General features: G+C 37.3%; 1 protein-coding gene across 1 annotated transcript in view; it reads left to right on the forward strand.

The window, feature by feature from the left end:
• The first annotated feature begins 257 nt into the window (after window positions 1-257).
• Window positions 258-15022, forward strand: part of LRRTM4 (leucine rich repeat transmembrane neuronal 4) — a 464454-nt gene continuing 449689 nt past the window's right edge. The window contains exon 1 of the mRNA XM_058193989.1: window positions 258-1832. Coding sequence (XP_058049972.1) covers window positions 258-1832 — 1575 coding nt within the window. The remainder of the gene's footprint in view (window positions 1833-15022) is intronic.

Genomic DNA, 15022 nt, shown 5'->3' on the forward strand with positions numbered 1-15022 from the left:
ATTGGTAAATGAATAAATCTAGTCTGGTTGAATATGTTGGCTGGATAGAGAGAAGGAAACATTGGAAAAAAAAGAGTCAGTATAGCAAACATCTCTATGTAAAACACCAAGCTCACACACATGCACACACAGAAAGAGAGAGAGAGGTTGAAAGAGAGGGTGAACTGCTTGGAAGCAAGGCATCGTGTTTTGAATTCAACTTTGCTATTTGAAATCCTGATGGTGAATTCTATGATTCTGATTTGGGTGGTCTCATGATGTATGTTTGTTATCTTCATATTGTAGGTTTCCATGTAATTAAGCATCTGAGAGGCATGAGTGCAGTGTTCGTTCTCCTTCCTACTGTGCTGTTTGTGACGTTGAGTGGGGCTCAGCGAGCTTGCCCCAAGAACTGCAGATGTGATGGCAAAATTGTGTACTGTGAATCCCATGCATTCAGAGACATTCCTCAGAACATTTCTGGAGGCTCTCAAGGCTTATCATTAAGGTACAACAGCATCCAGAAGCTCAAGCCAAATCAGTTTGCAGGCCTACACCAACTCATATGGCTTTACCTTGATCATAACTACATCACTTCAGTGGATGAGGACGCCTTCCAAGGCATCCGAAGGCTGAAGGAATTAATTCTAAGCTCCAACAAAATTACGCACCTTCACAATAAAACATTTCACCCGGTCCCCAACCTACGCAATCTAGACCTGTCTTACAACAAGCTACAGGCGCTGCAGTCAGAGCAGTTTAAAGGTCTTCGCAAGCTCCTGATCTTGCACTTACGATCCAACTCATTGAAAACGGTTCCTATTCGGGTTTTCCAAGATTGTCGCAACCTTGATTTTCTGGATTTAGGCTACAATCGCCTGCGGAGTTTATCTCGCAATGCCTTTGCTGGCCTTTTGAAGCTCACAGAGCTCCACTTGGAACACAACCAATTTTCTAAGATCAACTTCGCTCACTTTCCTCGTCTCTTTAGTCTCCGCTCCATTTATTTGCAGTGGAATAGGATCCGATCCTTAAGCCAAGGGTTGACCTGGACTTGGAGTTCTTTGCACAATTTGGATTTATCGGGAAATGACATTGCAGGGATTGAACCTGGGACATTTCAGTGCCTGCCAAACTTGCAGAAGCTCAACTTGGATTCCAACAAGCTTACTAACATCTCTCAGGAGACTGTCAATGCCTGGATTTCTTTGATATCTATTACTCTTTCTGGAAATATGTGGGAATGTACCCGGAGCATTTGCCCTCTGTTTAACTGGCTTAAAAACTTCAAGGGAAACAAAGAAAGTACCATGATTTGTGCAGGCCCTAAGCATATTCAGGGTGAAAAGGTGAGCGATGCTGTAGAAACCTACAATATTTGTGCAGAAATCCCAGTGGTGGTCACTGAAAAACCTTACCAGGTCCCTAAAACCCAGCAGAGACCCATCTTTATTCCAAAACCCACCATTCCCAAAGTGGAAGACTATGAACCGACATCTTTTACACCAAGCCCTTCTCCAGATTTCCCAACATCTGGACAAGAACCAGAATATGAGCATGTTTCCTTTCACAAAATAATTGCTGGAAGTGTTGCCCTGTTTCTTTCAGTGGCTATGATTTTGTTGGTCATTTATGTTTCATGGAAACGCTACCCAGCCAGCATGAAACAGCTTCAGCAACATTCCCTCATGAAAAGGCGTAGGAAAAAAGCCCGAGAATCTGAAAGACAAATGAACTCCCCTTTACAGGAGTATTATGTGGACTACAAGCCAACAAACTCTGAGACCATGGATGTATCGGTTAATGGATCTGGACCCTGCACGTATACCATTTCGGGCTCCAGGGAATGTGAGGTATGAACCATGATCCTCCTAAATCCATTTCTGCTGCTGGGAAGGAGAGGTAAATGTTTGACGCTCTTGAGGTGACTCTAATCACTAGACAGATTAATGAGTCTTGTTTCTTTGGGGTGAAAGGTTATTAATTAAATTGCAACGGTCAGGGAAGTGATGGTGTCTAACTTTCAAGAATCCGGACTTAAAAGCTATTAATTTAAGGATAAAAATGAGTTTGGGATGAATAGCATCAGAGAAGCCCCTTGGGTCTAGCTTTAGCTGTTTTATGCTGGTTAAAAGTCAGGGTTACTTCTATCGTGATTTTTATATTTTGAGATAACAGCAACTAAGGGGAGGCTCTGTTATACCATAAAAATTTGCCTTTGTAGCAGAAACATAAACTTTTTTCCCCTTGTTCTATTTCAAATGAAATTCTAAGTAACTTACTATACAAACTCTCCCCTTTCCTGCATTTTGGTCCTGATCCCTCATGCATATTAAGAATATCTCATTACCTGTCACTTCCTTGACATGTAAGGAAGGTGGATATTCAACACTTATATACAAGGCAGTTCTTTCTGAAGCGCCTGGATGAATAAAGGAGGGTTTAAATGCGGCCTTTTGCGGTTGGCGGTGCTGAAATCAAAGGATTTCTTTAAAATGTATCTGCTGGGGAAAGGCAGATTCTCCACTAACATTTCATTTGAGAATAATTATTTTATATCAGTTGGAAGCTTGGGTTCCACTATGACTATGATATTTAGAGAGAATGGGAGGATATGTTGCTGTTCTCCCAGGGATGGGAGAAAGAGCATCTGAGGACCCACTGCTTCACAGAAGGCTGCTTCAAACAGGATGGGAGGAGAAAAGATGAATAATGTGTACTCTAGTTATGGCTCTTGGCAGCATGGGGACAAGGGTGGGTGGTGTTATTTGATTTGAGCGGCTGCAGGATTTACAATCCTCCTAATTGTCTTTCCTGAAAATCCAACCTGCTTCTGACCAGAATATGGATTATGCTATGAAGCCTGTGCCCAAAATTTGCCAAGATAGATTGCTCTTACGCTTTGATATCTTGTTACATTAAAAAGCACTTCAATTTAAAGACAGTGCAAATGAATGCACCTTCCAAATAAGACGGACACTCTCCATTGAGCCGCTGAATCAAATCCAATGCCTTTCATCAATTCAGCCATTTGAATGTATACTTTCTGATGCCTCTCTGAATTGATTAGAAAATCCAATCAACTTTATATTCCAAATCAATTAGAAGTGCCAGATCAGATCAGATTGATTATTTGAATCAGAATGAATAATTTAAATAAGAATTACAGATACCTAGGAGAAAATCTGCTTTGACCATATTACAATGGGGATTCCTTTGCTCTCCCATACTACCAGATTTAGTTTCTAGGGATATTTCAATAGAAGAACAATTGGAATTGCACTGAAAGTATTAAGTTGCTTCACTGTATTTTTTTTTCCCGTTTTGACTTTAATTAATATATCATTTTTTAAAAAATAAATAAATAAATAATGAAGGAGCGGACAGTTTAATTATTTTTCTACCTGTTGAGAAAGATTATTCCCATCAGTCTAATTTAGTTTCTTCAGAAACATGTTTATAACTCCTGAAGAGTCCAAAACAAGCTGATAAATCCCTATTAGAGTCTGGTGAATTCAATAGATCATTGGATATGACTTTGCTGGGCTTTGGTTATGCTCAAATCACATCAGTTGCTCTGCTTGAGAAGAAGTTTAAAGTGTTTCCTGTTGTCTAAAGAAGAAACATAGGCCACCCTAGGGGAAATAAAGACAGTCTGACATATGTTTCTTTTCTATGGCAATGAGATATATAATTTAAAAATCAAATATACATGTATTGTTTTATAGATAAATGTATAAAACAATAGGCTATGCCTTCTCCAAAGTAGGTTTCTCTAAATTTGATAAGAGTTTGCTTGATTCTAATTTCTTTAGGGTTTGTAAATCCTGGTTTATCATTTTTCATAAACTAACAATGGCTAGTGTGTTGTTTTTATTTGTCATACACCCAAGCAAGGACTAGGAAGCATAATGTAGGGATAATTTCCATTTTCTAATAGAAAAATCAATGGCTGTTATGTGAGAAAAGTATTCTGGTTTTTTATGATGAACATCTGGAGCAGTATGAAGTAATCCCCACATTCTATGTTCAACCCTTAAAGCAGGGGTCTCCAACCTTGGCAACTTTAAGCCTGGAGGACTTCAACTCCCAGAATTCTAAAGCTGGCTGGGGGTTTCTGGGAGTTGAAGACCACCAGGCTTAAAGTTGCCACAGTTGGAGGCAACTGCCTTAAAGGATGAAGTTACAAAGGTGCAGTTAGTTCCATTAATGTCACACTTAAGGAAATAATAATATAATCCAAAGATCCCACTATCTCCAAAAACAATCTGAAAACTCATTTCCAGATAAATGTATGTATTTATGAATTGTGGAAGCTACTTCTATCCAACTGGCCTCTAGAGATAATTTTTAGTATATTCAGTAAATTACAATATTAGTAATACAATATAGAAACTAATATATATGTAAATAAAATTAAGTCTTACATTAATGAATCGTTACCGAAAGGTCTTCGGGATGGTGGAGTTATTTACAAGTTCCTTGATGACCATAAGAATAAGAGCCATCCTATTGATTTATTTTTATATATGTGTATATGTATGGAAGCAAATGATCTTTGCACCTTACAAAGATGCAGATTATATTTTAACCCATGGAAGGAATCTTCCATACAAATATTGTATAGTCAGACCATGTATAATGGATACTGGATTTTATTATAGATTTAGTTGTCATTATTATTTTAAACTAGAAGTCTTAAGTGTATATATACGGAGTGCTTTTATTTGTTTCTGGTCTAAGACTGAAATAATAAAATTGAAATTGAAACATACAAATGTATAGCACTGAATTAAGGACCAGTAAAGGCATAATTTTAAATAAATTAAAACAATAAACTCTTTATTTTTCTCTTAAAAGTGGCCATATTTCCACCTACTATTTTCTAAGCTGGCCAGTGAAAAAGAACTAGTTTTATTAAAGTCTTGTTAATACAGTCCTAACTGGACTAGGAATTTCCAAGAAAAACTGGGTGAGGATTCTGTACTTCTAAAATGATGTTTTTTAGTTAGTGTGATTATCTTAGAAGCACAAATATATGGATTTGAAGACTTGGATAAGTAGATTGTATGAAGAGAACCAATAAATTGCTGTACTCTGATAGCATACCAAATAAATTGTGGGAACATCCAAGGTGAAATTAATTGACCCAGTTTTTATAAACATATAAAAACATCTAATATCTAAAAAAATATCTGTAATTAAAATATTCCTAATTAAAGGAAGAAGGAAGTGGAGGTAATAACAATAGGGATTAGTTTTTGTGGTATCATCACAACAAAGAGAAAATAAAATGTGAGAAAGAAGCAAATGATTTTTCACAATTCCAGAGAATTTTGGAGCTCTGTAGAGAAAAAGGAGTACAAATACAATCCACTTGATTAAGGCAAAACTAATTTACAACTGAAAAATCTCTATCACAACCAATAATGAAATGTTTCTATTGTTTCAATTCAGAGGCTCGGTCAATAATTTGCTCACAAACATTGGCCTTCTAAAGCCTTAAATCTTGTCCACATGGAGCTCATTAGCATTGTGTTGCAAAGGAATGGCAAAAGAAATCTGTAAGAGATTCTGCTTAATAACCATGTTGAAGACACTGGAGAAGAATAGTGACACTAACTTCTCCCTGCATCAGTTCTTTAAAACAAACCACATTGTTGCTATCCAAAGCTGGCAGAAGTTAGGTTATATTTGCTTGCTTGCTTCTTGTTAGCAGGAATGGCCTTCCAGACAGTGAATTATCAGCATCCTTCAACAGCTGGGTACTAGGATGGTAGTTTCCACCTTTTGATAGTCAGACTCCAGTTAACATTTGGGACCCCGCTGGATGGGGCAGTTATTCCAAGTAAATGAAGTCCTTTCTTCCATGTTCATAGATGGGTCAGAATATTTCTTGCTTGGGCCTTTTAGAACCGATGGGTTGGGGGTTTTTTTGTTTTGTTTTTTTAAATGTTTAACTATGTTATGTCTATTTTAGAGGTTACATTGAAATTTTAATGAATCATGTAAAACAATGCCACTGACTTACTAGGTTTTTAAAACAGTAGCTTTATCTTTACTCTCAGGAGTTCATAAATTAAGAAAAACCATTACTATTGAAATGTTTTGATACATTGCCAACAGCAGTGATGAAAAAGCATTTCCAAAAAATACCAATGGGGGAAAAGACATTTGTCTTTATGGATCAAGTAGAATCTTTAGCCCACATATTTCTGTAACACTTTTATTACAGTGCAAGTAGGTCTGTTTTTACTTTTTCTCACAAGCTGAAATCCTAGGGTACACTGGCAAATTTAATTTGTTTATCTGTTAGCAAACAAAAATGTCTACCATGTTTACAAATTTGTTAAGTTCCATGCTCCAGTTTGCATTCTTCAAAAGTTCAACACTGAATCAATTTTTGGGTTCACATGATTCATATTCCTCTACTTATAATTCAAGTTTAATTTTCATTATTTTTAATGTATTTCCTTAAAAAAAGCCATGTGCATAGAGTTTTGGTAATTGTAGTCCTATGACTGTAATAATGAAATGAAATGTCACTGATTTTGAACTCCAAGGATTATAGAAAAGTTGTGTTTGACTCTTGGAATTTGATTCTGTTGAATGGGCACGATGGGTAAAATAAACCTTTCTGAGAGATAAGGATTTTGAATTGTGCATGGTGGTGGTATGGTCACACACCCCACAAAATATGATAGGTTACCACAAAGGAATGACTGGAACCAGATGTAACTTCATTTTAACAATAAATCAGGAAATCAGGAATCTAGTCTGTAACTTATTTTCCCAATTATCACATTTAAAAATTACAATTAATGGCAATTTTTGGAAGATGGTGACATCCAAACCTTTTGTGAGAGCTCCATGCAATCATGAATCCTGGAATTCTGCAGGCTTGATCTTTTTTTTAAGTAAATTGGGAATATAGGAGTAAATTTATATTAGCATTGTTACTTTGGAATGAAGAAAGAAAGATTTTCAACTCAACTTGGGGAAGATATGGAGAGATATGGAGGGGGAAGGTTAATCTGTTCATCTGTTCCCAGTTGACTGCCATCCTATAAACTTTCTCCCAAGATGATGTCTGTTTTAGTATTCATTGGATTCTGTAGGTGTGCAGTTGAGGTACACCTTACCACTATTGTTTTTGACATGATCGTGAACTTAATTCATTTCAGGAATCCAAGAAAAATAACCATGAATGCAACTAGAATGTAAATGTCTTGATTCCAAGAAAGCAGCCATCATATGGTTTGTTGATGTAATAAGTCAATGGCCAAAGGAAGCTATTTGGAACTCCTTTTATGGCATTGAGATATCAGCAATTATTTTGCTCATGCTCATATTGGAAGAAAGGGAACAATAATCAAAAAGTAGGATAAAAAAGTAAATTTCGTTTTGTATGGTGTAAGATTCTGTAACCTTTAAAAAGAAAAGATCGAATGAAAATTGACTGCTGTGTAAAGACCAGAGAAATTAACTTAGTTTTTAAGAATAAATCTTTTGCAGTATCAGTCATCTGATAAGATATCAGCTGTTCTTTAAATATCACTCTTTGAATGTGAGGATTTGTATATTTCAGGGTTATATGAGAATTTATATCAGGTAGCAGCAGTAATTCCTTAAAATTACCTCAAGTCACAGAGAAATGATGTTGACTAAAGTTTATCAGGAAGTTTAGCTGCTGTAATTTGGAGAAGTATGTGGTTGACTGAAGGACTTCCAGTAGAATGGTTGAAATAAACATGACCCATGAAAGCGGATGAACATGGTGAGATGCAAGACTAACTTTAGGGGAAGAAACTTTAGGAAAACAGAACTAGAAGGAAATATAACTTAACAAGTCTTCCAGTACTCAAGAGGCCATCTCAGAAAAAAGAGGGTCAGCCTATTTTCAAAGAACCTGAGGGCAGGACAAGAAGTAACAGATGGAAGCTTATCAAGGAGAGATACAACACAGAATTAAGAGAAATTCCTGACAGAACAATTAATCAATTAATTAGAACAGTTAATCACCTTACCTCCAGGTAAGGGTCTGGATGGGGAGAAACAGGCTCAAGCTCAATCCCTCCAAGACGGAGTGGCTGTGGATGCCGGCACCCCGGTACAGTCAGCTGCAGCCACAGCTGACTGTTGGGGGCGAGTCATTGGCCCCAATGGAAAGGGTGCGCAACTTGAGTGTTCTCCTGGATGGTCGGCTGTCGTTTGAAGATCATTTGACGGCCGTCTCCAGAAGAGCTTTTCACCAGGTCCGCCTGGTTCGCCAGTTGCTCCCCTTCCTTGACCGGGATGCCTTAAGCACGGTCACTCATGCTCTTGTCACCTCTCGCTTGGATTATTGCAATGCTCTGTACATGGGGCTCCCCTTGAAATGCACTCGGAGGCTTCAGTTAGTTCAGAATGCAGCTGCGCGGGTGATAGAGGGAGCCGCACGCGGCTCCCATGTAACACCACTCCTGCGCAGGCTGCACTGGCTGCCTGTGGTCTTTCGGGTGCACTTTAAGGTTTTGGTTACTACCTTTAAAGCGCTCCATGGCTTAGGGCCTGGGTACTTACGGGACCGCCTGCTGTTACCTCATGCCTCCCACCGACCCATACGCTCACACAGAGAGGGACTTCTCAGGGTGCCGTCCGCCAAGCAATGTCGGCTGGCGGCCCCCAGGGGAAGGTCCTTCTCTGTGGCGGCTCCTACCCTCTGGAACGAACTTCCCCCTAGCTTGCGCCAATTGCCTGACCTTCGGACCTTTCGCCGCAAGCTCAAGACATATTTATTTATTTGCGTGGGACTGGCATAAATTTTAAATTTTAAATTTTAAATTTTACTTTTAATTGGGGTTGAATTAATTTATATTTAATATGAATTTTAAGGGTTTTTAGGTCTAAATGTTTTAAATTTTTGCCAATTATATAATAAGTTTTTTAATTTCTGTTTTAGTTGTACATTGTTATTGTTTTTATATTGGCTGTAAACCGCCCTGAGTCCTTCAGGAGAAGGGCGGTATAAAAATCTAATAAATAATAATAATAATAATAATAATAATAATAATAATAATAATAATAATAATAATAATAAGAAGAAGAAGAAGAAGAAGAAGAAGAAGAAGAAGAAGAAGAAGTAGTAGTAGTAGTAGTAGTAGTAGTAGTAGTAGTAGTAGTAGTAGTAGTTGTTGTTGTGGGTGCTCCATTGCTGGACGTGTTCAAGAAGAGATTGGACTGTCAAACTCTCAGCCCGCGGGCTGGATGTGTCACGCGCTGGCCACGCCCATGCCCAGTTTAGCAAAGGGAGGAAAAAGTCCTGATATATCACGTGATGCAGCTGTGACGATGTGAATTTGACACCCCTGGTATAGAGGAAGGGGTAGAAAACTAGAAAATTCTAAGCTCCGTTCCTACCCTCTGAGCCACCAGAGGTGCCTCTGGTGGCTCAGCAGACTAAATCTGTCTGTTATTAACAGCAGCTGCTTGCAATTACTGCAGGTTCAAGTCCCATCAGGCCCAAGGTTGACTCAGCCTTCCATCCTTTATAAGGAAGGTAAAATGAGGACCCAGATTGTTGGGGGCAATAAAGTTGACTTTGTATATAATATACAAATAGGATGAAGACTATTGCTTAACACATTGTAAGCCACCCTGAGTCTTCGGAGAAGGGCGGGATATAAATGCAAATAAAAAAAATTATTCTATGTTGTGTTAGTAAAATATAAAGAAATAAGAGGAAAAAGGCACAGAGTGGTAGAAATGCTTTAATGCACCAGTGGTATATTTTGTCAAAAGATATATATTTTATTAAGTTTACTACGTGCATGTAAAATTCTAGTAAGATTATAGTGGATTTTTTGTGTTTTAATTTGAAAGGCTCCGCATCAGAGCCAAATCTGTTTATTTTGCCTATTGTCTCTTATCTATAAAATCTTCTGGTGCTATGAACCACAAAAGCATGTTTCATATCTGGGTTCATATCTATTCCACATTCTCAATATGGACATCTAACATAATACTTTTTAAAATCCACATTAACCTTGATTTTATTGTACCGCAAATATGTCTGCTACCAAGGCCTCAGGTTATGTCCTAATTGTAGGTTATTTCAAAATAGACATGGACTGAAGTAAAAAAAAAAAAAAAAGATATGTTAAGATGGGGAAAACTGTAACAGTCATGTGCCAGGGAGAATTTATGTGCTAAAATTGAATGTCTTGCCTAGAACAATGCTTTTAACTCAGATAATTCCTCTTTTGACAACTGATACGGCATGTAAAAGTGGCAGAAGGACATATCTAAATTTGTATGGCAGGGGAGGAAAACCACAAATTAAATCTAAGGTGTTACAAGAAAGAGGAGGCACGGGTTTATTAGATTTGAACTTTGGGGGGGGGGAAGCATTATTATTCAGCTTCAGTCGCAACAATACACGAGCACACAATAGATTTAAGCTTAATGTGAACCGCTCCAATCTTGATTGCAGAAAATATGACTTCAGTAACAGAGTTATTAATACTTGGAACACACTACCTGACTCTGTGGTCTCTATTCAAAATCCCCAAATCTTTAACCAAAAACTATCTACTATTGACCTCACCCCATTCCTAAGAGGTCTGTAAGGGGCATGCATAAGAGTACCAACGTTCCTACCGTTCCTGTCCTAATGTTCCCTTTGATTGTATCCAATTCATATAGTTATTCCACGCTTATGCTTATATATATGCTTATATATCGTATAGTTATTTCGTGCTTATGCTTTTATATACTGTTGTGACAAATAAAATAAATAAAATAAATAAAATATTACTATTTTTTGCAATTTGCTGTTTGGTTTGGATGAAAGAGTGGGTGCTGCTGAGAAAAAGAATGCTTTCAGTTTATTTTTGAAATGGTGCCGTTGAGCACATAACCGGAGCATCTGCTGCTTTTATTTGTTGTAAAGCCTGATTTCACCTAAAGAGAAGGTGTTTCCTAAAAACTCAAGCCTCTCAAAAATATGACACAGGTTCTGCAAGAAATCATTGTTTCCAGCTGTGGAAGCATGACATGTGATATGCCTTCGGCATACACACATTTTTCAAGAGACCAATAGACAAATTGTGTGAGAATGCGTATTGTTTTCTGCATTAACTTAAGAATAATTTCTTTTCTTTTTTTAAAATAATTTTTATTGAACAGTGTTTTTTTTTAACAACTTGCTTCTTTACAACATTTCTACATCGGTATACATCCTTTATATATCCATTTTACCCACCCCCTTACATCAATTTACCTTTATCTATAAATTTGGTTTCACTTGTACATATTAACATATTGATATACTAAATTATACTCATTCATTTTGTGTCATATATATTTGTGCAAGTTTGTTACTAATTTCTAACTCCTAGTTCTTCTTCCTTTAATCTTTTCTTAACTTTTACACCTATCCTCTAACCATTCATACCATTCATTCCATACTGTTTATCTTTTATTTCTTTTGCAAGTCAGTCCATCGCTGCACGCTCTAAAACTTTTCTTATCACAATTTCCTCTGATGGTATAGTGTTATTCTTCCAATTTTGTGCATACATTATGCTTATAATATGTAATATTAAGTATTGTGTTTTTTTAATCATGATTTCCTGTGAATATTCCTAGTAAAAATAATTCTGGTTTCAAATCTATTTGCTGTTTGGTTATCTCTTCAAGCCATTTTCTTATTCTAATCCAATCTTTTTCTCTTGAAAAATATAAGGTCTTCTAATTGCAAAAAACAAACAGACCACTTTGCTCTCAGTTACCATAACCATGTTAAGAAAATTTACATCTCCCTCTCCCCCACCTTTTTTTTTCTTTTTGGCCTTTATGTAATATGTAACTTTGTAGTGCAAAATACATACTAGAGTTAGGATTGTACCAATATTCAGTTTGGAGATTCAGTTTGGCAGGTATATGATTGAATCCCCCAGATCAAATTGACTCTCTGAATTGAGTTATTGATTTGGATTGAGTCATCAAATTGAATCAGGTACTTTAAAATTAATCTGACAGTTTGAGGGTCTTTGGGGCATGCATAAAACATCCTTTTTCCCTGATCAAATTTAATTTCTGAATTGGATCAATTCAATTTCTTCCTATTGATTTAGAAATACAGACTGACAATTCTAAATTGATTTTTTTCAATTAAATTGTTGCTTTGAGATGGATCATATATAGTCTTAGCATCCTACTATCGATACAGAATGTCAATTTATATGCATACATGCATATATGTAATGTCCTATATGATTTAAATTATTGCCTAATTTCTCATGTAACATCACATGACACTAAGCTACCCTGGTTTCCCCAAAATAAGACATCCCCTGATAATAAGCCCAATCGGGCTTTTGAGCACATGGCAATAAGGCCAAGAGCTTATTTCAGGGTTCAAAAAAATATAAAACAGGGTTTTATTTTCGGGGAAACATGGTAGTAGGAATAGCCAACACCCAAGAAGACAAGCTCAGGAACCAAAAATATCTTGACAGACTTTAACAATAGGCCCTAACCAACAAAATGAAATTTAATGTGGAGAAAAGCAAGGTTTTACACTTAAGCAGGAAAAACCTGTCTAAGATCATAAGTCTAGTTAATCCAATTTAGATCTTCCAATATAAATCTTAAGCTTTTAAAATTCATTCGTATTTTAATTTTAGCAAAAAGCCCCTCTGCCCAATCTGCTTTCTGATTTCCAAATCAGTTTTCATACTTCTTTAAAATTGTCTTTATTTTATGGGCACCGCTTTTTCACTGCTGTTGCTGGAAGTAGGGAGGCAGCCATACATCCACTTCCTCCCCTTTCCACTTTTGCTGTTCTTCTTCAGTTATAACTTTTAAAAACCAGGGGGTATAATAAAAATAGGAATCTTGTTTTCAAGACAATAAATTCGATCTCACACAGACAATCCACCTCACTTTCTTCTCTTCCTTTGTGGCCGCTCCAGCTTTGAGACAGCTCCCGATGGCTGTCTTTCCAGTCACTGAGTCAGAGACTATTAGTCGGTGCTTCAGGGAATTTGCGATTTTCCCGTTCGCACCAGCCTGTGCCTCCATTCTTTACCATCCCTATGAGATGGCTATGATCCTCTGTGGACCTCCAAAATGGCTGGAATATCAATGCTCCTCTGGAGCCCCGAAGTTTGCAACATGTCGCTGTGATGCTGTTTGTGCACCCCCACCCCCCCGCAGTACTGCTTTATAAAGCCTTAGTAAGGCCACACCTGGAATACTGTATCCAGTTTGGGTCATCTCATTACAAAAAAAGATGTTGAGACTTTGGAAAAGTCTGCAAAGAAGAACAACTAAGATGATTAAAGGCTTGGAGACTAAAACATATAAAGGACAGTTGTAGGATTTGGATTTGGCTAGTCTAAAGAAAAGAATTGGGGGAGGGGAACATCATAGCAGTATGAAATGTATTTGAATATAAGTATTATAGCAGTATCACAGTATTTGAGAGGCTGTCACAAAGAAGAGGCGGTCAACTTATTTTCCAAAGTGCCAGAGAGCAGAACAAGAAACAATGGTTGGAAAGTAATCAAAGAGAGAAGCAACCTGGAATTAAGAAAAAACTTCCTAACGGTGAGGACAATTAACCAGTGGAACAGCTTGCCATCAGAAGTTGTGGGTGCTTCATCACTGGAGATTTTTAAGAGGAGACTGGACAGTTACCTATCTGAAATGGTATAAGGATCTCCTGTTTGGGTGGGTGGTTGGACTTAGAAAATGGGTCTCCAACCTTGGCAACTTTAAGCCTGGAGGACGTCAACTTCCAGAATTCCCCAGCCAGCTGGCTGGGGAATTCTGGGAGTTGAAGTCTTCCAGGCTTAAAATTGCCAAGGTTGGAGGCCCCTGGACTAGAAGACCTCCAAAGTTGCTATCAGCTGATTGATTGATTGACATACCCTTCTATTTATAAATGACTCATTGAACAACCTTTCCTTTTTGATCAGAAAAATCCAAAGCACTAAGGCTATGAAATGTAATTGGAAATAATACTGTGATTTTCATTAGTATTAGATTTTGACTGTAACTATTTTTAAACTATAATTTAATTAATTTAAAAATGGGATTTTTAAAATGTGGTGTTATGTGACATTTATATGTGCTTCAGAATTGATTCATTGGTTTACTTGTTTGTTTGTTTACTGCTTTTCTATAGCCACCCATCTCAAGCAAGTAGATCTGGGTACTGGACCTAAAACAATTAAAAATAATTATAATATAATACAAGTGAAATACATATGGCAGCCAAGTTTTAATGATATTTATCTTGAAAATTGGCCTGCCTTAGGCAGATTAGGTGTTAAAGGAGGAGGTAAGAGATGTCTCTAGAAACAAGGTATCTTCTGCTTGTTGAAGGTATTACTCGTTTTGCTCTTGAAAGCCTTACCTATCATGATTTTAGAAGTTTCTCTTATCAACTCCAGGGAAAGTTACAACTGTTCTTTTTAATGTTTAGAATGTTGCATAATTACAGTCAGGGTTAATTTATTGTATTTACTAATTTGATTTTTATAACTACCCATCTCCACAAGTAATTCTGTTCATAGCTATAGCTTTGTCAGTCTCCTTTCTCATCCCTATGAGTGTTCTATACCTTTCTCAATCTCAGGTCCTCCACTAGAGGCCTAGGAGTTTGAGAGTTCTGGGTAGTATCTTAACTATTCCTAATACTGGACATAGAGCTATGATGTTGCTCCTGAAATCTATTCAAGCCTCTCTCCCAGTTTAGGAGTCACAGTCCCAAGTGCTCCTACCACTACTGGGGCCACTTTGGCCTCTATTTTCCACATTCTCTACAGTTCCTTCTTCAAGCCCTAGTACTCCTCCAGTTTATCATCTTCCCTTCTCCTGTGGTTGCTGTGATTTGACACTGTTACATCTATTGGCTTTGTTGTCTTCTGTCCTTGTCCATAGACAATGTCTAGTTGATTTAACCAGTATCTATTTGTCCATATGGGTCTGGAAGTAACACACGGTCTTAACCCTCTTACCTCCACAACCTTCTTGGGAATCTCCCATCTGGACT

Source organism: Ahaetulla prasina, chromosome 9 (genome assembly GCF_028640845.1).
Source record: "Ahaetulla prasina isolate Xishuangbanna chromosome 9, ASM2864084v1, whole genome shotgun sequence".
NCBI lineage: Eukaryota > Metazoa > Chordata > Lepidosauria > Squamata > Colubridae > Ahaetulla > Ahaetulla prasina.